Raw genomic sequence first — 23645 nt, forward strand, 5'->3', positions numbered from 1 at the left:
AGGGAGGTGGGGCAGAGACCTGGGAGCCATCAGCACTGCCCAAGGATCATGGAAAGAAGAGTCTTCTCAGTGGCTCAGAGTTGGGGCACCTCATTCACTACATCGCTCTGCCAGGCCCTTGGGAACCAATGACTTTGACCACCACCACCCTCAAGCTGGAGGTGGAATTTAGAATGTAGGCCATATTCTCCCAACATACCGTTTAAAGTGGTTCTACCACTCAAGTCCCGCTTTTGAGCCGGGAGAGATGGATGTCCTAGTTGGCACTGACTTCACCGCCCCTTGGGAAGGACCAGGCAGGCCCAAGGGGACGAGTGAATAACGGAGAACAAAGTCCTAATAAAATAGTCACTTTTATTTCTTAGCAAAACTATTTCCTCCGTGAGGGGTATTTACAACAGGGAAAGGAAAGTAGGGGTGAATTCACAGCCATCTCGGGAGAGGGTGGAGAGGCTCATGGGAGGCCCAAAGGGCGGGAAAGACACACTTCACACGATTAACTGGGACGGCTTTTTCCGGTTTCGGACGGGGACAGGACCCCGCGGGGGTACTCGTACACACCACCCGCCCGTTGGCCCCGGGACATCCGTGAGTGAGCCTGGGGAATTCGGGCTTCGGATCCCGTGAGAGGTCCAACAGGTTCCGACACAGCCCGCGGGCGGAGTAGGGGCGGGGACGGGGGGCATGCAAACACCGAGTTGGGGGGGATGTGACACGGAGGGGGTGGTGGCAGCTGCGGGGGCGGGGCCAGGGCGGGTCACGGGCGCCGGAGCAGCACGTGCTCGACGTAGTTCTCCAGCTCCTCCTGCTCCTGCAGCCGGCGCTCCTCCAGCCGGCGCTCCTCCGCCTCCGCTGCCTCCTGCGCGCGCCGCGCCTGGGCCGCCCGGCCGGGATAGTGACGAAAGGGTGGCAGGGCGTGGTGGTAGTGGCGGCGGCGCGAGCCAGCGGGTGGCTGCAGTGTCCGCTGCCGGATGTAGTTGGGAAAATGGTGGTGGGGCCCTGGGGGAAACACCTCGTCCTCCTCCCGATCCCAGGGCGGGAGCACCACGTTCCAGTCGGGCAGCTCATCTCCAGCGGGAACAGGGTCGGGGGGCGGGGGCTGCGGGGAGCGCACATGGGCGGGGGCGGCCCGTGGGTGCTGCGCGGGCTCGGGAGGGGCGTTCTTCCGCTTCCGCTTCTCCTCCACCTCCTCGATGATGCTGACCACGTCGTCCGCTGGCAGGTGGAGTTTGGTGGACAGCTCAATGAGACTGTCGATCGTCTGCGGGTCCATCTCTTCGTCGTCGTCGTCCTCCCCGCCCTCCTCGGCGCCCTCAGCCTCTTTCTGCCGGTGGCCGGGCGTCTCCTCCTGGGAGCGTTTGTCCTCGGCTCCGGCTTCTCCGTCCTCCTCCTCCGCGAACAGCAGCGCGTTCTGCCGCGCCCTCTCCGCCTCCGCCGCCTCTGCCTCCGCCTCCTCCTCTTCCCCCACCCTCTCCGCCCCGCCGCGTCTCTCCTGCTCCGCCTCCTCCTCCTCCCCCCTCTGGCTTTCGCGCTCCGCAGCCGCCTGCAGCCCCCGACCCCCTAGGCCGCGCTGCCGGGCCCCGCCCTGCAGCAGATACTGGAGCAGCAGGTCGGAGGCGAGGTCCGCCAGCCGCTCCTCCTGCGCCGCGGCCTGCCTCGTGGCCTCCGCCTGCCGCCGCCCGGCCTCTACCTGCGCCAGCCCCTGCTGTAGAAGGCGCTCTCCTGCCTCTGAGCCTCCCAGGAGCGAGCTTTCTGGCCGGCGAGCCTTGGGGAAGGGGGCGCCCAGGTTGTGGTACGCCTTGGACAGGGGTGCCAGTGCCTCACCTGGGTGTGTTTTAGAGGAGGACACTCCTTCCCCGAAATTGTGGGCTTCGGGAAGGGGCCCGCTCTCGGGCATACGCGCCTGGAATTGCGGGGGAGCCGGGGGCGATAGGGGCGAGCGCTCTGGGACGCGCGCCTGGAATTCGCCCCACGAAGCGCGCCACACGCGCTCCGGCCCGGGGTTCTCCAGGTTGACTCGGGTCAGCGTGTGCGTGCGAGTTTCCGTCTCTGCTGCCGCCGTCTCTTGCTGGCGCTTGGCGCTGCTGGGACTGAAATCTCTCAGTTCCTGGAGCAGGGAAGCCAGCTCCTCGAGCTCCTCGGAGGGGTCTCCCGTCTCAGCACCATTCTCCTGAGTCTGAGGGCGCGGTGGCGCCGCGGGCTTCTGGGTCTCTGGCGCCGGAAGGCTGTGGGTCTGGCTGCGCACGGCCTCGGTCAAATCTTCAGCTGCTCCTTCCTCTGGCCCCTGCTGGGAACCGCCGGGCGCCGGGGACGAGCCCTGGCTGTCGAGTGCCTGGAGCAGCACCGCGGCCAGCGCCCGGGGATCCACACCCTGGAAAAGCTCTCCCTCGACCTGCGGCTCTGAATTTCGAGCGGCTCGGACCTCTGAGGTGCTAACATCTTTTGGTCCGGGCGCTGCGTCCCCAGCAACCGTCTCTTTATGCTCAGAGCTGAGGGGAGGTAGCTGCGCCTCAGAATACCCCGGGGGCGCTGCTCCCAACCCCTTAATCAGTAGAAGGAAGCAGAAGAGGGCGGAAGTCGGCAGCCAGAGCGATTTCATGACCAAAGCACTGCCAGAGACTGTGAAAAATAAAAGGGACCAAAGAAAAAGGATCTCTATAAGAATTTTCTGCCCTCTGATTCTATATTCCCTTCCCGCACCTTTAATCAAGATATCCGGGCTTCCCTTATTCCTCTAACCTTACCCAAAAGAGGGACGTTTAGGAGCACAAGAGGAAGATGGTGTGCCGATCTCTGGAGTCGTGTAAATGGGAAAACGCCTGCAACCCGCTCCCCCAGTGCCCCCTCGCCCCCCTCCCCGAGCCATCTCACTGTCAGCGCCCACGTACTAAGCAGCAATGATGGGGGATGGGGGGGCGAAATCTCTGCTCCCTTCCGACAGGACTCCCCGGATGGTGCGTGGGCGACTTCAGCAGCAAGAGAAAAGCAACTCCCGCATTTGCGAAGGACCCTTACCGGGGGCTCCCCGCTGTGTTTTCAACACCCCTATCCGGAAGGAGAGGGAACCCTCCCTGACGCCCACGGCTGCCGAGGGTTTGAGGGACGGACAGCAAAGTATTTACCAGCTGGTGTCACGATGCGGGAGGTAGAAAGGAGGGTCGGGACGGGGTGGGGACAGGGGAAGATCGGGACGCGTCTAGCCTCGGCTCCGAGCGGTGGCTGGGATACGAGCGACGGTCGAGGTCTGGCGTCCAGTAGGCTAGGCTCCGCTGGGTCGGCGCAGTTTCAGGCGGTTCGCTCACTCCGGCTTCAGCACGCTGGACAGCGCCCGCGCCGCCACCGCTTTATAAAGGGAACCGCGCGGGGTCACGTGGGTTCGTTCCGCCCCATTGACGTCAATGTTCATTCATGGGGAAGCGGGCGGGCGCCTCGAGCTGGGGGGACTCCCAGTGATTGGAGGATGAGGTCCTCTCCCGGCCCGCGCCTGCGCGCTAGGGTCCTTCGCTGGAGGGGCGTGAGCTAGTCGAGCGCCGGGGAAATGAATGAATGAATGAATGAATGAAATGCCGACGCGGGCGGGGCAGGGGGGCTATGAATGAATGAAGGAGAGACGAGGAGAAAAGGATGAATGAATGAATGAATGGGAGAATGAATGGAAGGGTGGATGCAGAGACGCTGCACCGCCCGAGGGTGGGTTACAGAGCAACTTGCAGCGGCGGAGCCAGTGTTGCTGAATGAAATAGGATGGGGCACCCCTGCGTCTGACTGGGCACCAGTAGGAGAGTCATACTGGGGAGGTGGAGGATAAAGATTCCAAAGCCCAGGAGGGAGCCGGGCTCCTCATCCCGGGACTGCACGGTCCATGGGGAACACGCCCAAGGACAGAGTGAACCCGAGAGCCAAGGAACGCATCTGCGCGCCTTAGGGCGCTGTCCGCGGATCTGCGGTGCGGGGTGCCGGCCCTGGGCGGGGGTAGATGGGTAGAACGTGCGGTTGGGTAATTCTGTCGGAAAGGGTTCGAGTCGGAAGAAAGGGGAAAGATTGAGGATGTATATGCCTGTGTCGTGTCTGTTCACTGTCGGTGCGTGTCTGGAGAAAAAGGTGTGTCTGTCCTTCTGTCCAGCTGACTATAGCGTATGGCCCCGCTTTGCCCCTTTTCAGCCCACCTCTCCCCACCTTCCTCCTCCTTTTTTCCCTCCTGCTGCTCCACCGCCAAAGGACATTTGGAGGGCGAGAGCAGACCAGGTGGGGAGGGGGTTGAGCAGGTGGGGGGGGGGTGACTCAACTCCAGCTCTCTCCACTGCTTAAAGGGAAGGTTTGGAGGCGATACGGGGAGGGGGAGGCATGCAACGTCAGAGATCTCCCCTCTCTGCCACCAGACTCCTCGTCTGTATCTCCTGCCAGAGAGGTTGGGGCTGGGGGCTTGGACAGCTGAAGGTTCCGGGGGATGGGGGGCGATGACGCACAGATTGCGCAAAGAGAATCCATCAACTAGCCGGGTCCAGTGAAGGGAGACTAGCCGTGGGCGGGGTGGGGGGAGGACGGAAATGGGGAGGGGGTGGGGAAGAAGGGAGGGAAGCAAGGGGAGCAGCCACTGCAGGAATGAAGGGGAGGGAGAGAGGCTGGAGGGGCTGCGGTGCAGGCAGAGAGCTGTGCGGGGGCGTAGGCAGGGAAAGGGGGGAGTGACAATGACACACACCAGACACACAAGAACTGCGGACACAGGGGTGCCTATGGGCACACGTAGGGCACTCATGCCCTAAGACCCTGGAAATATGGATCAGGGCCGCCTGTCAGGGGCTGAGAGACTCTTTGCGAGCCAGTCCTCAACCCCCTCCTCATCTCTTCCTAGCACTGACCCTCCTCTATCTGTCTCTCTTTCACACTCCCTCTCTCTCTCTCACACACACACACACACACACACTCACGTGCTTTCCCTCTATAGCCAGCAGTGGCTTCTCGGTTCCATCAGTGGTTCGACTTTCCCAGAAGAAAGCCCGTCAGCTCTGCAGGGAAAGAGGTGGGGAGTAGAGAGAGAGGAAAGAGAAGAGATGGGGGCAGGAGAGGGTGGAAGGGAGGAAGGGTGAAATCTGGAGCAGGTAGAGGAGCGGGCTAAAGGAGAAAAAACAACTGAGACCCACGGTGGCTGTGGAGACTCCAAGGAAAGGAGGGAGAGGAGGAGCACCAGACCGCCAGGCTGTGCCTCTCCCCCCGACCACACACATACACAACTCTCCAGGGCCTTCCCCTACCCTTGTGGGCACCCCTCATTCCTCCTCCCATCTCCCCTCTAGCTTCCCAGCCCACTGGAAGCAGTGGGATGGGGAGGGGGTCACGTTACCTTCCTGAGGAGGATGAATCAGAGATGGCTCAGGCAGCTGGAGGGCGGAGGGGAAGCCATCCGAGAGAGAGAGAGAGAGAGAGAGAGAGAGAGAGAGAGAGAGAGAGAGAGAAGGAAGGAGGAGGGAGGGAGCCCAGGGGGCAGACAGAGAGGCTCATGGGGCTCAGAGACTAAGTATGAGATGAGGGGAGATAGGCAGCTAGAGAAACTGTTCCCGTGGGCACCTATGTGTGCATGTGGGTTTAGGTGTGTTATATTAATGAAATATAAGGGGGAAAGAAAAAGAAAGGGAATTAGGGGGCCCAATTGTATATTTAATCAGACAGAAAGTGGATAGGCATGACATTATTCCAGTTTAAATATGTAATCTTCTCTTCCTATCTGTGTGGCTGTGGTTTTGCTTTTTCCAGGTGTCTGTGTGTAAGTATGAGTGCGTGTGGGTTCTGATCCTTCTGAGTGCACATATATCTGTATGGTTGGGCATCTTCAGGTGCATTCAGTCTGGGAATCTGCTGGTGTCTGAAAAGTGTGCTTGGCTTGGTGTGTCAACAAGGTGTGTGTGTGCATGTGTGTGTACATGTGTGTCTTTGTGCATTTCTATGTGCCCTTCTATGCCTCTTGCTATATGTTAGAGGTTATGTGGACTTTCCTGTACCTTTGATCTTGCCTGCCCCTCCTCCGTTCACCTTCATCTCTAGGTTTCTGTGCAGTAAAGCCTCTTATCCAAGCCTCTCATCTGCAGCCCCCCAGTTTAGGTCTTTGCCCCTTGTTCAGAGTATGTCCCCATACCTCCATTCTTTCCCAACTCCCCACCCCTTCTTCCCTCTACTCAGCCCAGAAGACCAAGGGAGCTTCTCAGAAATCAGCATTCCCAAGAGTCTGTCATCATGGAGTGGAGAGGGAGCAGTGATATGGAAGCCCAGGGCACAGAAGGCAATAGGCTTGGTGATTCCACAGTCCGGCTCCTGTCTGCATAGACTCTAAATCTCTGAGTCTGTTCCCGCCTCTCTCCATCCCAGATCCTACCTGGGTCTGCTCATTCACATACACCCCACCTCTTAAAGACATGCTGTGCCCTTCAGACCCTGCTACCTCTAGGGCTTGTGTAAAAGAGCTGGACTGGGGATGGATGGGTTCCTGGGATTGGGAGAAGGAGGGCAATGGCAAGAAAAAAAAGGGGATGGAGACAGAGCTGGAAAAAGCAAAGCTGAGACGGGCACCTGGAGGGGATGCTTGGTGTTTGCTTTGAGTTGTTTTTATAAATTCATCTCTCTTTGTCTTTGTTTCTGAATCTCTCATCTCTCCAAGAGAGTAACAGGAGAAGATGGGGTCCGCTGAGTAGGGATACAAGCTGCAGATTTTTACAACAGGGGAGGGGGTCAGAGCACTGGGTCTTTTTCCTGAAAAGGTTTGGGAGAGAAGAGGGCAGGGGCTTAAGGCCCCTGCAGCTCATGGTCCCCCTCCTCCCCCCAGCCAGTGACTCACCTCTGCAGCCTTCCATTGCGTCAGCAAGGGGGCAGGAACGGGCAGGGAGAGGGGTGCTTTAGGAGAGGGGCAGGGGTCTCCACTTTGAACTGAAAGAAGGTGCTGAAGATCCCCCTGAGAAGAGCTCAAATAGAACGATTCATTGTCCTAACCCCTGTCCATCCCAGTTCTGTAGGGTGTGGAGCCCTGGGACGGGAACAGGAAGACGGCTGGGGGCCACTGGTGGGTCTGGGAGTGATAAGTAATAGGAAGGAGGTGCTCACCCTGTTTCACTCCCTGGGGTCCCATTCCTTCCTACCCCCACCCACTTCTGAGTGGGGGAGGGGAGACCCATCAAGCCGATTGGGAGGGCAAAACCGCATAGATGAGTCACCAAGAAAGGGAGACAGAGATAAGGAGAGACACAAGAGAGACAGCTTCTGGAGAGACTGAGAAAGGAAAACACACGCACGCACTATGAAGGTGGTATCCACAAGACCAACAAGAGAAAGAAAATTGTGTACTTCCATGATCCTGACCCAGCCTCCTCCAACATCCACCTTTCACATACAAACACACACTATTATTCAGTTCCACTGATATCCTGAGACACACCCACTCACACAAACAAAATATCACACCTAGCCTAGCAGGGTCACCCAGACACATGCTGAAGATGTGTCCAGAGTAATGGAGATTCCCGTTGAGAGCCCTCATTCCTTTCACACCGGATGAGGAGAGGTAGTAAAAACCCTGAAGAAATGTGTCTTCAAACATCCAAGATGCGATTTCAGGGACTCACAGGCTATGCCTTGCACACGGGAGGATACACAGTCGCCTGCTTTCCCATCCACACGTACATAGTAACATATCAAGCATCGTCCTCATCAAAAAACTACTTGGAGTACCAATTTCTGGGGTACACCAGGCACATTGTCCCAAATACATCCCACCCAGACGCCCCCTGACTCGTACACACATGTACGAACGCAGACACACAAAGACGCCCATGGGCACACTCACACGGACGGAAACCACCTTGCGCTGCCTCGCCCGCGTCCGCACGCGTCCTGGCGCCCCCGCGTGTTATTTTTCGGGATCGCAGTCCTCGACGCTTCAGAGCTCAGCTCCCGGGGGCGGTGCCCAGACTCCCTCCACCTCCTCCCCACTCCGCGGGGCGCCCACTCTGGAGTGGGAAAAGCGAGCGCGCTGCCCACGAGAGCGTAGAAAACTGGGAGTTAGACGCCTGGATCGTAGGGCTGAGGGAGACTGGTCCTGAATGTCAAGGAGAACTTGGGAGAATAACCCACAGAATAGCAGCGGACTCCCAGGTCCAGGGAAAAGCGAAGGCCAGGGCTAGTCAGGGCTCCCCGCTGCTGATCGCCTCCATTCTGAGCGATCGCTTCTTTCCGCCGCTAGGTTGGGGTGGGAGTGAGGAGGGGGCACGCAACGGTCAGCAACCTCCCCAGCTCCAGGAAGCCATCAGCCCCATTGCCACAGGGCTTAGAGATCCTTTCTAATACAGGCAGCTGGGATAATGCGCCTCATCCCTCCCCCACTGAGAAGTGAAACAGACACAGAGGGTGTGCTAAGGGTCCGTTTTATTGCAATACAGCCATGGTGGAAGTGACAGGGAGGGTGGCCGCAGGAGGCAGCCAAGCAAGGAAGAGCAGCGCAGCAGAAACCCAGAACTGGGGAAAGTGATGAAGCAGCAGCAGTCCTCTTTGCCCACTTTCTTCCACATCTTGGCATCCTCCTCTGCCCACATCTTTGATGCCATCCCAGCGAACCTTGTGCTTGCTGCCAACAAATCCGTAACAACTGTCCATTGTCCAACAAAAAGTTCAAGCTACCACCGTCACACAGAGTGAGGTTCTGAGGCATGCTTTGGGCTTGGGATACTTCAGTTCTAGTATCTGCCAGGCTCCCAGCTATGTAAATGACTTGGAAGTCACTTTGATCTTTCTGAGCCTGCTTCCTCCCACCTGTGGTAGATGTGAGGATCTGGTGTTAAGAGAAAGCGCTGTGCAATTGCAGCTGTTACTTATTTGCATTTACACAGAAGACTGTCCAAGTCCAGAAAGCATAATGGAACCAGAGGAAAGGGGGGTTTCCCAGAAATATCTGGAAATGGGGGTTCCAGTCTCATTAGAAGACAGCTTGGTTAGAACTAGGAGACAGCCCCACACTGGGCTAAGGGACCTTCACTACAGTAAATTCTCCAGCCTCAAACCCCTCTATTCATGGCCTGGTTCAAGCTGCTGGTTAGGAGCTTATGCAGGGGCATGCAAAATATCAACGTGGTAAAAAATTAGAGGAAACCCCACTGGGGGTGGGGGCAGGCTCAGAAAGGTGCATCATCAGAGCACTCAATAGGGAACAAACTGGGAGGGGGGCATTATAAATCGATTCATTTACAGGGTTTCTTCCGTACAACACACAGAGCAGGTGATGAAGAGGTCACGGAAAAGAGGATGGTGGGGCTGACAAATGGGTAATGAAGAGGTAGCTAAGTATTGGAAAATCCAGGAGTATCAGGATGGGGCACAGAGAGAAGGAGGGTGAGAACGCTGACTCAGAGGCATAGGAGGCTGAGAGTGTGGCGAAGATGGGAGCGCGGGACAGTTGGGGGGGCTTAAGAAAGAGCGGGAGGAAGGAAAGTCATACGTACTGGGCAGCTATGCTCCGGCCAGGTGAGGGGCACTGCACCCACCTCTGTTTCCACCCACCAGGAGGCAGAAGGAGAAGCCAAAAGAGCAGAGTTCACTGCCAGGCCAGGGTGACAGACAGAGAAAGGCTCTGAAGACTGTGAAAGAACCCATTCTTTGGTCAGAAGGGGAAAAAATGGACAATATCTGAGCAAGGGGCTCCCGCAGAGGTTCATCAGATCAGGACCCAGCTAACAGCGTTTGGTGGCGGTGGAGGACAGGTGGCAGAGCGGTAAGAGGAAAATGGGAGGGAGGCACGAGCACTGGGTAAGGGTAGGCGTCAGGACCCTTTCCCCAGGGAAAGGGGAGGGGCGGAGCCTGCAAATAGTGGGAGGGGGGATTTCTGGGGATCTGCAGAAGAGGGCGCGTCTGAAGTGCTTCTTTTCTCTGCGGGAAGAGAGGCTTCGGAAGTCCGCCTCCAGCGATACCATTCAGTATAACCCTTGGCCTGTTGGAGCCTCAAGCCACCCTGGCAGAAGTCTGCCAGCTGTGACCACAACCGGGGCTCTAGGAAGAGCTGGCACATGACACTGAGGCCGGCAAGCATGGGGCCTGGCGCTGCCGGTGCCACAGAAGCTGGCTCTGCACCTGCGCGCCGTCGCTGCAGAAGGCATAGGCATCGACGTTGAAGTAGCTCCACGTGCCGTCGCGGCAGTGCGGGATGGGGAAGGGGCACGTGCACAGCGTGAGCACGCGCGGGCACGCGTGGCTGTCCACGCACCACTCCAGGTCCTTGGCCGCCAGCAGGCGCAGGTTGCTCTCGCTCGGCGGGTAGGGCTGCCAGTCCTAGTTAATGGTTCCGCCCGGAGCACGTCGCGCTGCACATAGGGCGACAGGAGGAGCCACGTCGCCTCCTGCTTCCTACATAGCCTCTGTGGGCAGCGGGGAGAAGATGCCTGAGGCCCACGGCCCTGCACCCACTGTAGAAACGGGTCAAAAAGATGCCCTGTGTGGGGCACGAGTGTGCGCGGGACGGGCGGCGGGAGGGCTAGTGAGCCCGGCGCCTCTCTTCATCTTCACTCCCACATTCACACCCAGGGGCTCCCTCCTGAGGACTGCCTGTACCAGAGTGTCTGAAAGCCTGGGTACCTGAGGTAGCATGGAGGAACCAGGGGCAAGGCCTCCAAATAGGTACCTGGATCTCCAAAGCGGAGATCAGTGTGGAGTAGCCAGGAAACTGGGGCTGTAGGCCCCTGGGTCTCTGTGGGGCGTGGAAACCAGGGAAAGTAGACAGTCGGTAGGATGGGGGAGGTAGAGGAAAGGACAAAGGCTCAGATTAGGATGTTTGGATCCCTGAAGGGCGGCAGGGTCACAGAAGTCCAGACACCTGGGCTCTTCAGCCTACTGGAATGAGGACTGAGGGTGTGACAGCTGGGAGTCGGGGGCTGTTTGACTTCCCACGGCAAAAGTTTCCTGGGTAGGGGCTGGGAGGCCTGGGATAGGGCTCAGGAGCTGCCCCACTCGGCAGAGCCGGCAGAGAAAGCAAGGCTGTGACTGGCTGTGCGTCGGGGAGCACGCTGGGAGACCCCCCGGGGAGAGGCCGGGCCGTGCGAGCTCCCTTGTCCTTCTCACCTGCTCAGTGAGTAGACGGTATTTCTTCAGCTCCCGGGGTCCCAGCTAGTCGTCCCGGATGAGCGGTGCCACCCTGACCCCCGGTGCTCTCTCTTGACCAGCTGCCAGCAGAAGCGCCCGAGCAGCCGGGCCACGCCCATGCCGCTCTCCCAGGGCGTCAAGCGCAGCCCCTCCACCAGCGCCGTTAATCACGTGCACCGACTCCAGTGCCATCTGCGGGCCCAGGCGGTCGGGCTCCCCCACCCCCTCGCTCCCCACCTCCGCCCGGCCAGGGTTCTCAGCACCAAAAGCTAACCTCTTCCCACACGCTGAGCACTCTCTCCTCAGCACCCCTGGTGCCAGGCCAGTCCCGGGCCTGCCCAGGGAGCTCTCCTCAGCACTTCGTCTCGGATTCCAGAGCCGGCATAAGGGTCATTCGCCAGGATATCTTCAGCCTCTGGAGATGCTTCAGCTCCCCTCCCACCCGGTCCCGGACCTCTTGCCACGCCCCCTCTCATTGGTCCCACCCCTAGAGCTTGCGGACTCCAGGCCCAACTTGAAGCGGGTCCTGACCGCCGCAAACAGATCCTCTTATGTCAGAGTTCAGTCTACACAGGAGATCTGGACCCACTCCAGTTGTTCTCACCCCGTCCTATCCCCTCCCTCTTGCCTGCTCCCCTCTTTTTTACGCTCCTGCCTCCAAAAATTCCTCTAACGAATCCTCAAACACCTAAGGTCTCTCCGACCCCTCCCCTCGGTTCCTCCGGTGCTCCTAGTTCTACATGTACCCCACCCCACGCTCATTGTCTAGGCCCTGGATCCGCACACCCTACCCTTTGGCCCCAAAGCCGACTTCTGTTCCTCAGATCAGAGCTGGAGGAGAGGTTTGCTTCCTCTCCCCCGTAAGATCCAAGCACCCAAGCGTGGCTTCACCCCTTTTCAGCTGGGCACCGCCCTCTGGCTCTCACCATTCCTCCGTTGCGCTTGGCCAGCAACGTGCTGCGGTCGGGATCCGGGAGCCAGCTGTGGTAGCGCTGGGAAGGTAGTCAAGGCCACCGTAGGTGCCCCCCGAGATGGCCATCACCTTCTTAAACTCCCTTTCTGAAGCCGCCACTTAGTGCAATGGCCCAGCCTGGGCTCAGGCCTTGATCTGAACCTGAGCTTGATCTTCAAGGACTTGGGGCCTTGGCCTCAGACCCTGACTCCTCCTGCAGGGGCTTGACTTCAGCATCAAGCCCTGAGCTGGAGCTGGACGTGGCCCCGGGCTCCTGTGTCTGAAAGTGGCTCTGTAACTCTGCCTCTTTTTCAGGCTTAGGGACCTCTGAGGTGGCTATGCCATTTCTGGCTTCCAGCTTCATTACCCTGCAGAAGAGAGAGAACCCAGCATCAGGATCAGAGTCCCATTTCACATCTGACCAACTACACACACAGTCCCCACAGCCCTTCCTACACAAACACCTCTTTTCTGTTCTCCAAACAGACCCTGGGAATAGTGGGCCTCCAGCTCCCAAAGATTCTGACCCTACTCTGCCCCACCCTGCCTGGATGCTCCTCAACAGCCACAAATGAATGCCTATAGCTCCCCAGAGCCTAGCCCTAGATTCCCTCCACCCCAGTCACCCTCAGGGACTCAAAGGAGAGAAGACCCTTGAAGGAGAGTAAAAAATGTGGGAACATCCACAAGGGTCCCACCACCTCTCCAAGACCTCTGCAAGAACAACACAAGAAACTCCCATCTCCCTTCCCCCTACTAGAGCGGTCCCCAGGAAAAAGCAGAGGGTTCCACTCCCCCACCCCTTTCCTGCCACTTATAATCCCAGCGCGAAGGGAGGGAGATGTAGGCCCCAGATATCCTCTACCCAGTACTGCCTTCAGTCCCCTCAATATGCACACATATTTCAAACATAAACTAAAGGAGTGGACAGATGGACAGATCCATTACAAAATGTCAGGCCATTCTTCCCAGGCCAACTAAAACTGCCCTTTCCTTCCTCCAGTTGGAATCTGTTCCCTCCTTCTTCAGAGGGACACTTGGCTCCACTCCAGGGTTAGGTGATCATTTTGGAAAAGTCTCTGTTGGGACTCCAGCAAACAAAATATTCACCAATATTACCCATGCCTCTTTCCCTATTTGCCTCTCCATCACAGATGGAGTCCCTCCCCTTCTCCCTCAGTCCTATTCTTTCCCCTCCCTTTCCCTCCTCTTCTCTTCCTTCTTAATTTCTTCCTGTAATTCTTGCCCACTCTGGCTGGCATCCCTTAAGCACCTGGATCTTCCATTTTTCCTGCCCAGAGACAGGGTTAAAGAGACAGCCCCCTCCCCAAGTCCTGATGACTCCTCATGTCCAGACCAGTCAAATAAATCAATTAAATTCCCCTCTTCTCTCTTTCAGCCAATTATGAATGTCCCCTCACATAACTCACATTAAGCCTCATTAACCAACATACCAGTTATTTTGTTGGCGGGGTGTGTGTGATATTGCCTTGGGTGGACTTTTTCTTTTATTAAACAACATGACCAAAAGGGTAGTTTGGGATGATTTTAGCTTCCATACATGCTTGTTGTACAAGCAAGGCTATAAATCAAGAGCTCCATCTCCCTATTTGTTTTCAGTCTGATGTCAATGCCTAAGGCTCTCCCAGGTAAGCCTGGGTGAGATAAGACAGCCAGTATCATCAGAGAGCAGGGGAAGTTCAGGTCAGGAGATCTTAGACCCCTGCTAGAGCCATGGAGACCACCAGGTTCAACCCATTCCTTTTACAGTTTGGAAACGGAGGCCCAAGGAGGTTAAGATCTTGCTTATGGTGACTTAGGTTGGGCAGAGCCAGCCTAAAAGTTAAGTTTTCCTGGTTTCCAGATTGGTGGGGCAGATCTCTTTTTGATATATCTAGATCTCTAAACCTAGCCTGAAGAGCAATGGTAGGAATTACTGGGCCCTTGGCAGGATTCAAATATACAAGTGCTAACTAAGGGCTATGCTGACTCAGAACCAGAGATGAGACTGCAGAAGGAACCCCCTCTTACACCCCCTCTCAGCAATTCCTGTGCCAACACCAAGCCTGGGTCCAACTCAAGCACTAGACTCCTTGTGCTCATCCTCCTCTGAGGATGAGCCTGGGAGATGAGCAGGTTAGCCTGTGACTCCCATCTGCATCTCCAGGCAACCTCACCAACTGCTTGTTCATGGGTCCCTGGAAAGTTCATGCTGTTAGTTCAGCAGTGACTCCAGCAATTCCCCACTGCCCCAAAATGGGGCAGAATGCAAGCAATTTGTAGACTGGAACACATCCAACTAATCCAAGTTATTTAGGCTTCAGCTACCCTCCTTTGCTTTCAAGATGGTGAAACTATTTCTGAAGGGTGTTTCCACATCTCAGATAAGGCTGTAAGGTGTGGGGGAGTCCCCGGGGTCACAGGGAGGAAGGAAGAGCTTGACAATTCATCTCCCACCTTTTCTCTCCAGACACTGCTCTATTCCTATTCCCTTTTTGGGGTCACAAAAAAGTTCCAAGGCTCTTAAATCTTGGCGGAGGTGGGTGCTGGAAACTAAGCAGGTCAGGGTTCCAGGCCAAGCCAAAGCTGCTGGCTTGTCCCACAACCCTTGCTCCACTTTCTGATCCCTTCCCACCCCAAGAAGAGAGCCCTCCAACCTGGCTCCTTGAACTTCCCTAACATCCATAAGGTATCTGGGCAGAGCAGAGGCAGCCCTGTGCCTCCAGGGCACTGTGGGAGATGTAGTTCAGGCATGTCCTGGGACAAGCTCCAGGAAGAGGGGCTGCATTTCCCTTGCCATCCACCCTCACAGACGTGTATCCATTCTTTTAGTCTCATAAATATGAATGATCACTATGAATGATAGTTGGAGTCATGGCTGGGCATGCTGGGAGTCCCCTCCCCACCTCCACTGCACCCCACACACCTGAAATATGGATGCCCTTGAGGTCGACAGCTTCTCCAAGCTGGGAGAGGGAGGAGAGAGAGCAGAGAGCAGAGAGGCGGAAACAAAGAGTCCAGTTACACAAAGCGCCCAAAGAAGAGAGTGAGGAGGACGGAAACGGAGGCAGAGCGGAGACAAAGGCAGACAGGGAGGGGCAGGGCGGGAGAGGATAGGAGAGGGGAGAGGGAGAAGGCACGGACCCCCGAGTGACAGACAAGACACCTCGTGACTCAGAGCCCAACAGATGCCAAAAAAGTCCTAGCACGCACCCCCTCCCCAGAGAGGCCTTAAATGAAAGCGGAGTGACACACCCCCTTCTTCCCGCGGTGAGCGGTGGGGGAAGGGGTCAAGGGGAGGAAAAGCCAGAAAAGAGGCTAGAAGATAGGAGAGACCTGAGGAGTAGAGGCAAGGCGACAGGATGAAGCAGGGCGGAGGCAGGGAAGGAGGAAGACGTACCTGCGAGCTGTGTGTTCGTGTTGGGTGGGGGGCCCTAGGGGACTGCGGCCCTGCAGCAGCGGGTGGTGCTGGAGGGGAGTCCCGCTCTTCCCTCAGCCCCTTTCCCCGAGTGGGGCGGGGGAAGCAGGAAGGAGGGAGATTCCGAAGGAAGCTGTCTGTTTGGCAGGGGTCCCCCTGGACACTTGACTCTGGAGACAGATGGAAGCTTAATGGCGACGGGGTAGGGAAGGGATGAGGGGAAGGCGCCTCTGAACACCTAGGCAAAGTCCGGGTGTCAATTTTCTAGGTCACAGGCTGAGAGGGGGGCGGTGGCCTTCCGCCGTGGAGGAGCTAGCCAGCCCCCACCCTCCAGGCCTGGCGCCCCCCTACCTCGCCGGAGCCGGAGCGAAAGGTGCCGAGAGAGGGGTCACCCCGGAGCCCTGAGGGTCAAGCTCGGATGACTCGCGGGGCCCGGAGAGAGGTCCCAATCCGGAGTGCGAGAGCGAAAGTGGGATCTGCGCTGCGGCTCGGTCCGGCGCGCGGGCTGGGCGCCCAGCGGTCGGGGTCCGGCGGGCCTGTGGCTCCCGCCGGGAAGCTCGGGCTCAGCCACCGCGGTCGCTCCGAGGGGCGGAGACCCCGGCGACACAGAGAAAACCCGGCACGGATGCAGAGCGGACTCGGGACCAGCTGGGGGCTGGCGGGGCGCGAGAGCAGGTGCCGGGGCGCTGCGGTCCCGGCGGCGGGCGCGGTCGGGTGGGCTCAGGTCCGGCGGAGGAGACTGAGTCGCGTCTCAGCGGGGAAGTGGGACTGAGGGTGGGGAAGTGTCTCGAGTTTGGGCGGCGTGGGTGATTGCTGACTTAGCTATCGCCCCAGGTCCCGCGTCAGTATGCTCGGTCCGGGTGTCCTTACCGCCCCGCAGTTCTCCTGCTCCAGGGGCCACCCCCTCAATGTAATCCCCTCCCTCCTCCAGACAAGTTAGAGCATAGCAGCTGGAAAGAGGACGCGGAACCGATGGCCCTGGGAAGCGGGTCGGAGAAACTGACAGAGGAGATTAGAAACCCGCGCAGATCGGGAGGAGAGACTTCCAGACACAGAAGCAGAGCGGCGGAAAGGAGAGGAGCGACGTACCAGGTCAGAGGGTCACCACTCCGGGGTCGTAGAGCAGAGCAGCCTGCCCCCGGGGCACCGGCCGGCCCAGCTCACACTCGGCCGCCCACCTAGCACCTGCCGTCGGGCAGGAAGGCTCCCGCAGGGCAGCACGCAGATAGGCTCCAGGGACACCCGTGTACACCCGACCGAGCACACGCACGCCCTGGGGGGTGGGTCTTGGCACCCCGTGCTAACCCGGGTTGGGGGAGGAAGGGTGGGAGGAAGAATGAAGTGTGGACCTGGAACGGAGTGGTGGCAGCGCTGCCGCTGACTCTAATAAACAGGCGGCCGGCCCCCAGCTCTTAGCCCCACACCTCTACGAAGTGAGCTAAATACACATGCAGTTCTGCTCTGTAAGGAACAGAGAAAATGATGGATACAAAAGCGCTTTAGTACCTGAAAAATGGTTCAGAACATCAAGGTCGGCTGCGAATGGGAGCGCCATCCCTTTGTCCTCCCTCCAGGGCCTGCCCAGCTCCCGCGCTTCCCCCTCCACCAAAGTTGATCTTTCACCTATCTCATTCCATCTTTGCCCGTTTCAAGGTGATAACTCTATAACCTGGTAAACAGATCTCATTGGCTATGCTAATGTAATAAGGTGGAGGATCATGTTCCTGGGCTAGTGCACACAGCCACACCAGGGACTACAGGATGAGTGTCATCTCTTGAATTCCAGGCGCAGATAGGCCAATAAGTAACTGACAAGTCACTCAACCTTTTTGCTTTCAATAAAACTTCCTATTTATGATTTTTGAAACTAACACACTATGTATCTCCCAAAATTCCAGTTAAGGTGGAATATGCTCATTGTACAAAAGCATCTAGAAAAGTTTAAGGTGTTGGAGGAGAGTCATGAGTGGCAAAAGGGAGAAGCAATCATATACAATCCCTCCCTCCCTCTTCATAAGAACCCTCGCCTTCTGCCCCCAAAAACTCTTAGATTGGTCCAACATTCACCCATGTCCCTTTCCCTCAGCCAATCAAAATTGAAGGTTTCCCAAAGCTCCAATCCCCTCTTGTTCAATCAATACCGTCACTTCTCATTGGGCCAATCAAAAGCCCTCTGGTTCCATGCTCAGACTTCTTCCATCCCAATTCCTTTGGTGGATGGAGGGCAGTGATAGTAAAGAAGTTAAAAGACAACTACTCTTCTGGGTGCTGCTCCCAGCAAGAGAAAATAAGAAGCTTCAGTATCCTTAAGTGCTCTGAGGATGCCAGGAGGTGGGCTATCACCCTGGGCTACGAGGTCAAGGCTGGTGGGGGAGGAAGATGATCCACTGGTTGAGAGGTGAAAGCGCTGGCTTCGCAGGCCTGAGTCTCACTGGGGGTCATGTCATGTGAGCCACAGAAACATCCAGAATGCTTAGAAAGCACTTCGCTTAATCCTTACAATACTGTAGAAGGGGTGGGATTGCTTAGTCACTTTAAAAATGAAGTGAGTGGATTTGGAGAGGTTTCACAACTTGGGCTAGATCCCACAGCTTGCAAAGGACACTATCATTTAGATCCTCTGACTGCAAACTCAGGCCCTGCTGCCCACTACCCCTCAGAAGTCAAGTGTACTTTGCAAACTATAAAACATGAAGCAAATGTCTGTGCTGTTAATGCTGTTAAGATTTCATTCTTAGTCTTTCTGAATTTTGTAAACACTGTCTTGTACCTGGGGTCCTAAGTTTTGGCTTTGACCCTTATGTTGGGCTTATCTCTTTGGGCCTTTCCTGGGGGTGAGCCTGCTGTTTGTCTCCTCTCTGGGTCAGGTATGCCTTACTGGCAGCAGATGGTACTGCTGCTGTCATTTCAGTTGGGCCCACCCTCTGCTGCCCTTCCCATCTCCCTCTTCCTCTCCCTTCCCTCCTCCGCAATGGACAACCTTGGATTTTCTTCCCTGGCCTTCTGAACACCTCTGCATCATGGGATTCTGGTGCCCATGACTTTCTCTTCCACATTTTTGGTTTGTGAGTGTTCTCCTCTTTGACTCCTCTTCTCCCTCTGGCTCTCCAGCTGTGAGACAAAGCTGAGTCCCCTGGCCTCCCCCGATCTAGTGAATCCCCTCTGTGGGCAACTCCCCAATCTGTGAGTCAAGTCTTGTCTTTCCAGGCTGTGCTTAGACAGGAGCAGTGAAAGAAAAGATGTGAAAGTACTTTACAAGAATGAATCTGGATGCCTCATACACTTCCTGTTGTACGACCTTCACAACCAGTTCATTTTGCAGATCAAGAAGGAGACCAAAGATCAACGGGTTAAGTAATTGGCCCAAAGTCACAGAGCCAGTGAATGCCTCAAAGCCTTACTCCAAATTATAGAACTGAAGAGAGTCGTCCATATCATCCCAGAAGGCCAGGTCTCACAGATGCCACACACTCATGGGGACTCACAGTTTCCTCTTCTGTAAAGAGGGCATAGCACCTAACTTCCAGTAACTGAATAAGATAATGCATGTCATAGCACAGAAGTTCAATTAATGGTAGATGTTATGATGTAGCCAGCTGGAGCATCACTTCTCCAGTGGGGTGCATTACACTTGCACACTGGAATTCAGACATAACCAGAAGCATCTCTTGTTTATTTATTCTTCCATCAGGACTATCAGACTGTAGGAACTTCATGAATCAGGGAATGGAAAGATGGAAAGCCACTGAACTTGACCATGAACTCTTAGAACAGGGTTACAGCACTATTATTTTTATATCTCTGGCACTTAGTTCAAGTCTGGGCACATAGTAGGTGCTTATAAGTATGTTATAAATGAATGACTTGAATCTACTTCTGCATTTGGGGAAACTGAGACTAGACTGATCATTTATCAAAGATCACCCAACTGGATAGAGGTAAAACCAGAATCCTGGTACCCTAAACCAATACACAACCCACTCTACAGCCTCACACTGCATTTCTAAAGGTCAAGTGTGACTGCATGCTTCACAGTCCCTGTAAGCTCACATCTCTCCCCTAATCATCCAGTTCCTCTCCAGCCATAAACCAACACTGACTGTAATGTCCTTCATTTATTAATCAAGGATTAGTGTCATTTTCTATGGACCTGGTTTATTCCACTTCTGCTTTCAAGGAGCTCAGTCTATCTGGCTGTCAAAAAAAAACCTTTTATTCGGGAGAATATCAAACACACACAAAAACAGTGAGAAGGGCATAATGAAGCCACATTAGCCTATCATCAACTTAATAATTAATTATCCACTATAGTGTTTATACCCTAAGCTACTTCCACCTCCTGTAATATTTTGAAACAAATTTCAGACATCCTATCATTTCTCCAGTATTTCAGTAAGTCATTTTAATATCCCTATCACAGTGATATGGACAAAATTGTACCCACCTCCCCCATCTGTATATTGAAGCCCTGACCTCCCAGTGTGATTGTATTTGGAGATAGGGTCTTTAGGAAAATAATTAGAGTTAAATGAGGTCATAAGGGTGAGGCCCATGCCTTTTAAGAGGAAGCGACACTAAAGATCTCTGTCTCTCCACGCACACACAGAGGGAAGGCTGTGTGAGGAGGTGGTTGTCTACAAGCCAGGGAGAGAGCCCTCACCAGCAACTGACTCTGCCAGCACTTTGATCCTGGACTTCTGTCTTCCAAAATAGTGAGGAAGTAAATGTCTGTGTTTAAGCCCTCCAGTCTGTGGTATTTTGTTACGGCAGCCTGAACTGACTAATACACACACCTAAAGTATTTCTCTCTTGCTTCTGCTCTCTCTCCTCACTTGCTCCAGGGAAAGCCACCTGCCTTTCTTTGAGAAACTCAGATAGTCCTGTAGAGAGGCCCACTTGACAAAGAACTGAGACCACGGTCCAGCCATTAGGAATGAAAGCCTTCCAACAACCACGTGGGTGAACTTGAAAGTGTATCCTTCAACCCACTGGAGCCTTGAAATACTGCAGTCCCGGTCAACAGTTTGACTGCAGCCTGAGAACCCTCTGTCAGAATCTTCCAGCTAAGCCCCTCCCTCAGAAACCATGGGACTCATGGGTCTTGGTGGCACTAACAGGTAACTGACATGGTTGGTCTCCATTTTAGGATTCTCTTAAATCTGTAGGTTTCTGCTTCATCTCTCTCCCTTTTCAACTTACGTATTGAAGAAACACAATGGTTTGTCAGGTAAATGTCCTAGCTCTCTGGAGTCTCCTGATTACACCTCCATGATAGTGTTTCACCATATTCCTCTTGCCTCTGTTTATCCTGTAGACTGACAATTCAATCTACCTGCCCTGTCCGATATGATACTGCAATATACAGAGTCATAAGAAACACGTATTTGGTCATTCAGATGACCAAATATGTGTTTCTCGGCCACATTTGGTCTTCATCCACAGTTCCTGAAAACACTGCAGTCTTAAAGGTGAAATGGATGTCTTGTCATGTTAATGAGAGACTTTTGGACCCCCACCCAAAAGTGGGGGCTGGAGGTTAAATCAGTCAATGGTCCATGATTTATTCAATCATGACTATGCAATGAAGCCCTCACAAACACCTCTGAGAAGAGCATCTCTCTCTTGGATCCAACTTCTCTGTCGGGGAGAGCTTCCAAGCTTGGGGAAGGAGAACACGTCCACATGCCACGGAACCAGGCCCCGAGCTCCACAGGGATAGAAGCTCCTTTATTTGGGACTAACCCTATGTATCCCTTCATCTACCTGTTAAGTTGTATCCTTTTACAGTATCCTTTGTTTCCCCGAGTTCTGTGAGCAGCTTAGCAAATTAATCGAACCTAAGGGGTAGGTTGTGGGAGCCTCCAATCTGTGATAGTTCAGAAGCACAGGGAACTGCCTGGGGCTTACAACTCGTGTCTGGAGTCAGAGGGTGGAGGGCAGTCTTGTAGGATGGAGCCCTTAACATGGGGAGTTTTGTGCTGTCTCTGGGCAGATAGTATCAGGATCGCATTGAGCTCTCGGACACCCTGCTGCTGTTTGAGAATTGCTTGGTGTGGAGTGTGTGAGAAGACCCCACCTCAAACACACACACACACACACACACACACACACACACACACACACACACACACACACACACACACAACACTGGAATCGTGTCCAGGGACCTGAAAGGCATTATACTAAGTGTATACTAATACTATTATTGTTGTGTGTGAAAAAAATACACAGGTAGCCATTAGCCATGTGTGGTTGTGGGCACCAGAAATATGGCTGATGCAACTGAGGATCAGAGCTTTTTATTTCATTTAATTTGAGTTAATTTAGATTTTAAAATGGATAATTGATCCAGTTATTGGAAAGCTTTTAGGTACATTCAGAACAACTTTTTCAGTTGTGAATCTACTTCTTCATTGAGAATTTTATAAGTTTTAAATATGGATCAAGCATTTCCAATGGATGTTTAGTATCCAAATTGAACTATGGCCTAAGTGTAAAATACAAACCAGATTTCAAAGACAGTCCAGAAAGAAAGTATGGAAAATGTCTCATTACTATTTTTATGTTGATCACCTATTGAAATAATATTTTAGACATATTAGACTAAAGAAAACATTATTAAATATAATTTCACCAGTTTCTCTTTGCCTTTTGAAAGTGGTTACTAGTAGAAAGTTTCAATTATATATGTGACTCCCATTAAATTTCTTGCTAGCAGGTTGCACTTTTCGGTAGGTGATGTTGCATTTTTCCATTAAAGACTCAAATCTGGTTGTCTTGTTGGAATCTTATCAGGCATTGATGCTCAAGACTTTAAATCCAGTCAGTTTGTAGGGGCTGCACAAGGTTGTTCATTTTACTGGCTGGAATATGCCTATAAAAGGAAACTTCTCCTCTGCTGTAATCACCCTGAAGCACAGCTTATAAAGAGAAGACAGAACAAGTGCTTAAATACTTTCCCTGTATTTGTTAATTTTCAAAATGATGAGTCAGTTCCTCAGCATCTTTCGATGGCGATCAATTATTGTTTTAAAAACTCTCATGAACTGATGGGTTTTAAAGATGTTTGATGTGATACAATTTAATGCAAATACTGTCATTATTAATGCTCGAGTTATCAAGCTGTCTGAATAAATCGGTGTTTTAAAGCAACACAGAAGGGTCGTGGTAGATCTTTAGGAAGAGTGACCAGGAGGCAGAGGAGGGGACTGCGTGGACCAGCCTGGCAGGTTGGCAGGTCATGGGGTGTCCAGGTACTGGCAACTAAACCTGAGTCTTAAAATTTCTCTCCAGATGATAAAGAAAACCAGGGTGCCTCCTGCAGGAGGGGGCAGGCTGAGCACAGCCCAGTGCTGAAAAACAGCCTGCTTTGCCAGAGCAAGCAGTTCTGGGTTGCATCCATTCTGTAAGCTTCTGCCCGCCGGCCAGAGGGAAGGCTTGAGCAGGAGCGACTTGCCTTGTGAGTAGAGTCAGCCCTCTGGTGGCCACATGAAGGATGGCAGGCAGGGAAGAAGCCCCAAGAGGCAATGAGCTGAGCTCCTAAGGCTTCTTTAGCTCTCATATAAGTTAGACTCTTCAGATCACGAGGAGAAACCAGTGTTGAGCTTATTACCCAGCTACATGGGAGGAGAAATGGTACAGAGAAGCTCCTTAATGGCTCTGTATTGTGGGGCCCAGGCCTCTTGAAAATAAAATGCAGAATTGTCTAGTGATCCAACTTCTCTCTGAGCACCTGGCAACGTGCTCCTCTCCAAAGAGAAGATCCCATGGCCAGTGCTGGCCACACCCAATATGGAGCATTCTTTTTCTAATTTTCACAAAGACCACCTCTGGGTGAGGGTAGCCCCCAGGACCAAGCAGACAGCACTTTGGTGTGAATTTTTTAAAGGCATCTCTTGTGGATTTGTGTCCCCTCAAAAGACAGGTTGAAGCCCTCACCCTTAGTACCTGTGAAGGGGATCCTATTTGAAAACAGTTTCTTTGCAGATGGAAATCAAGTTAATAGGAGGTCATACTGAATAAAAGTGGGTCCCAATCACATATGACTGGGAAATTTGGACACAGGAACAGAGGGAGAAGGTTATGTGACAACAGAAGCGGAGACTGGGTGTCGCAGCTGCAAGCCAAGGATTGACAGCTACCACCAGGAGCTAGAAGAGGGAAGGGTTT

At 54.2% G+C, this 23645-nt stretch overlaps 2 protein-coding genes and 1 long non-coding RNA gene across 6 annotated transcripts; 1 reads left to right on the top strand and 2 right to left on the bottom strand.

The window, feature by feature from the left end:
- Window positions 1–334: 334 nt before the first annotated feature.
- On the bottom strand, window positions 335–5381 carry VGF (VGF nerve growth factor inducible). 2 transcript variants are annotated; one of them, XM_017658256.3, is made up of 4 exons: window positions 5342–5381; window positions 4929–5006; window positions 3123–3342; window positions 335–2619 (listed from the first exon to the last, which is right to left on the bottom strand). In XM_017658256.3, exon 4 carries the CDS (start codon window positions 2597–2599, stop codon window positions 758–760), a length of 1842 nt encoding a protein of 613 aa, XP_017513745.3. In that variant the 5' UTR covers window positions 2600–2619; window positions 3123–3342; window positions 4929–5006; window positions 5342–5381; the 3' UTR covers window positions 335–757. The 2 variants fall into 2 exon arrangements, with proteins under 2 accessions (XP_017513745.3, XP_036854638.2); XM_036998743.2 differs by lacking the exons at window positions 3123–3342; window positions 4929–5006; window positions 5342–5381 and adding an exon at window positions 2745–2864.
- A 3013-nt stretch (window positions 5382–8394) lies between these two features.
- NAT16 (N-acetyltransferase 16 (putative)) lies at window positions 8395–15582 on the bottom strand. Its single transcript, XM_017658367.3, is given in 11 exon segments — window positions 8395–10059; window positions 10062–10414; window positions 10416–10459; window positions 11086–11168; window positions 11171–11271; window positions 11273–11298; window positions 12033–12100; window positions 12103–12196; window positions 12288–12426; window positions 14985–15024; window positions 15459–15582. Coding segments are annotated over 9 exon segments (1170 nt in total). The 5' UTR covers window positions 12423–12426; window positions 14985–15024; window positions 15459–15582; the 3' UTR covers window positions 8395–9793.
- Window positions 14986–22623, top strand: LOC108395808 (uncharacterized). Of its 3 annotated transcripts, XR_005056096.2 has the most exons (6): window positions 16027–16151; window positions 16408–16568; window positions 18684–18825; window positions 20083–20188; window positions 20318–20593; window positions 20919–22623. It is a non-coding gene; the product is annotated as an uncharacterized lncRNA (long non-coding RNA). The 3 variants fall into 3 exon arrangements; XR_012122181.1 differs by lacking the exon at window positions 16027–16151 and adding an exon at window positions 14986–15328 and having other exon boundaries at window positions 20318–22623; XR_001852761.3 differs by having other exon boundaries at window positions 20318–22623.
- Window positions 22624–23645: the final 1022 nt, after the last annotated feature.

Source organism: Manis javanica, chromosome 10 (assembly GCF_040802235.1).
Source record: "Manis javanica isolate MJ-LG chromosome 10, MJ_LKY, whole genome shotgun sequence".
Classification (NCBI taxonomy): domain Eukaryota; kingdom Metazoa; phylum Chordata; class Mammalia; order Pholidota; family Manidae; genus Manis; species Manis javanica.

What these genes read in the sequence shown, in the direction of transcription:
- VGF (XM_017658256.3), bottom strand. Translation starts at nt 2,599, where the DNA reads ATGAAATCGCTCTGGCTGCCGACTTCCGCCCTCTTCTGCTTCCTTCTA.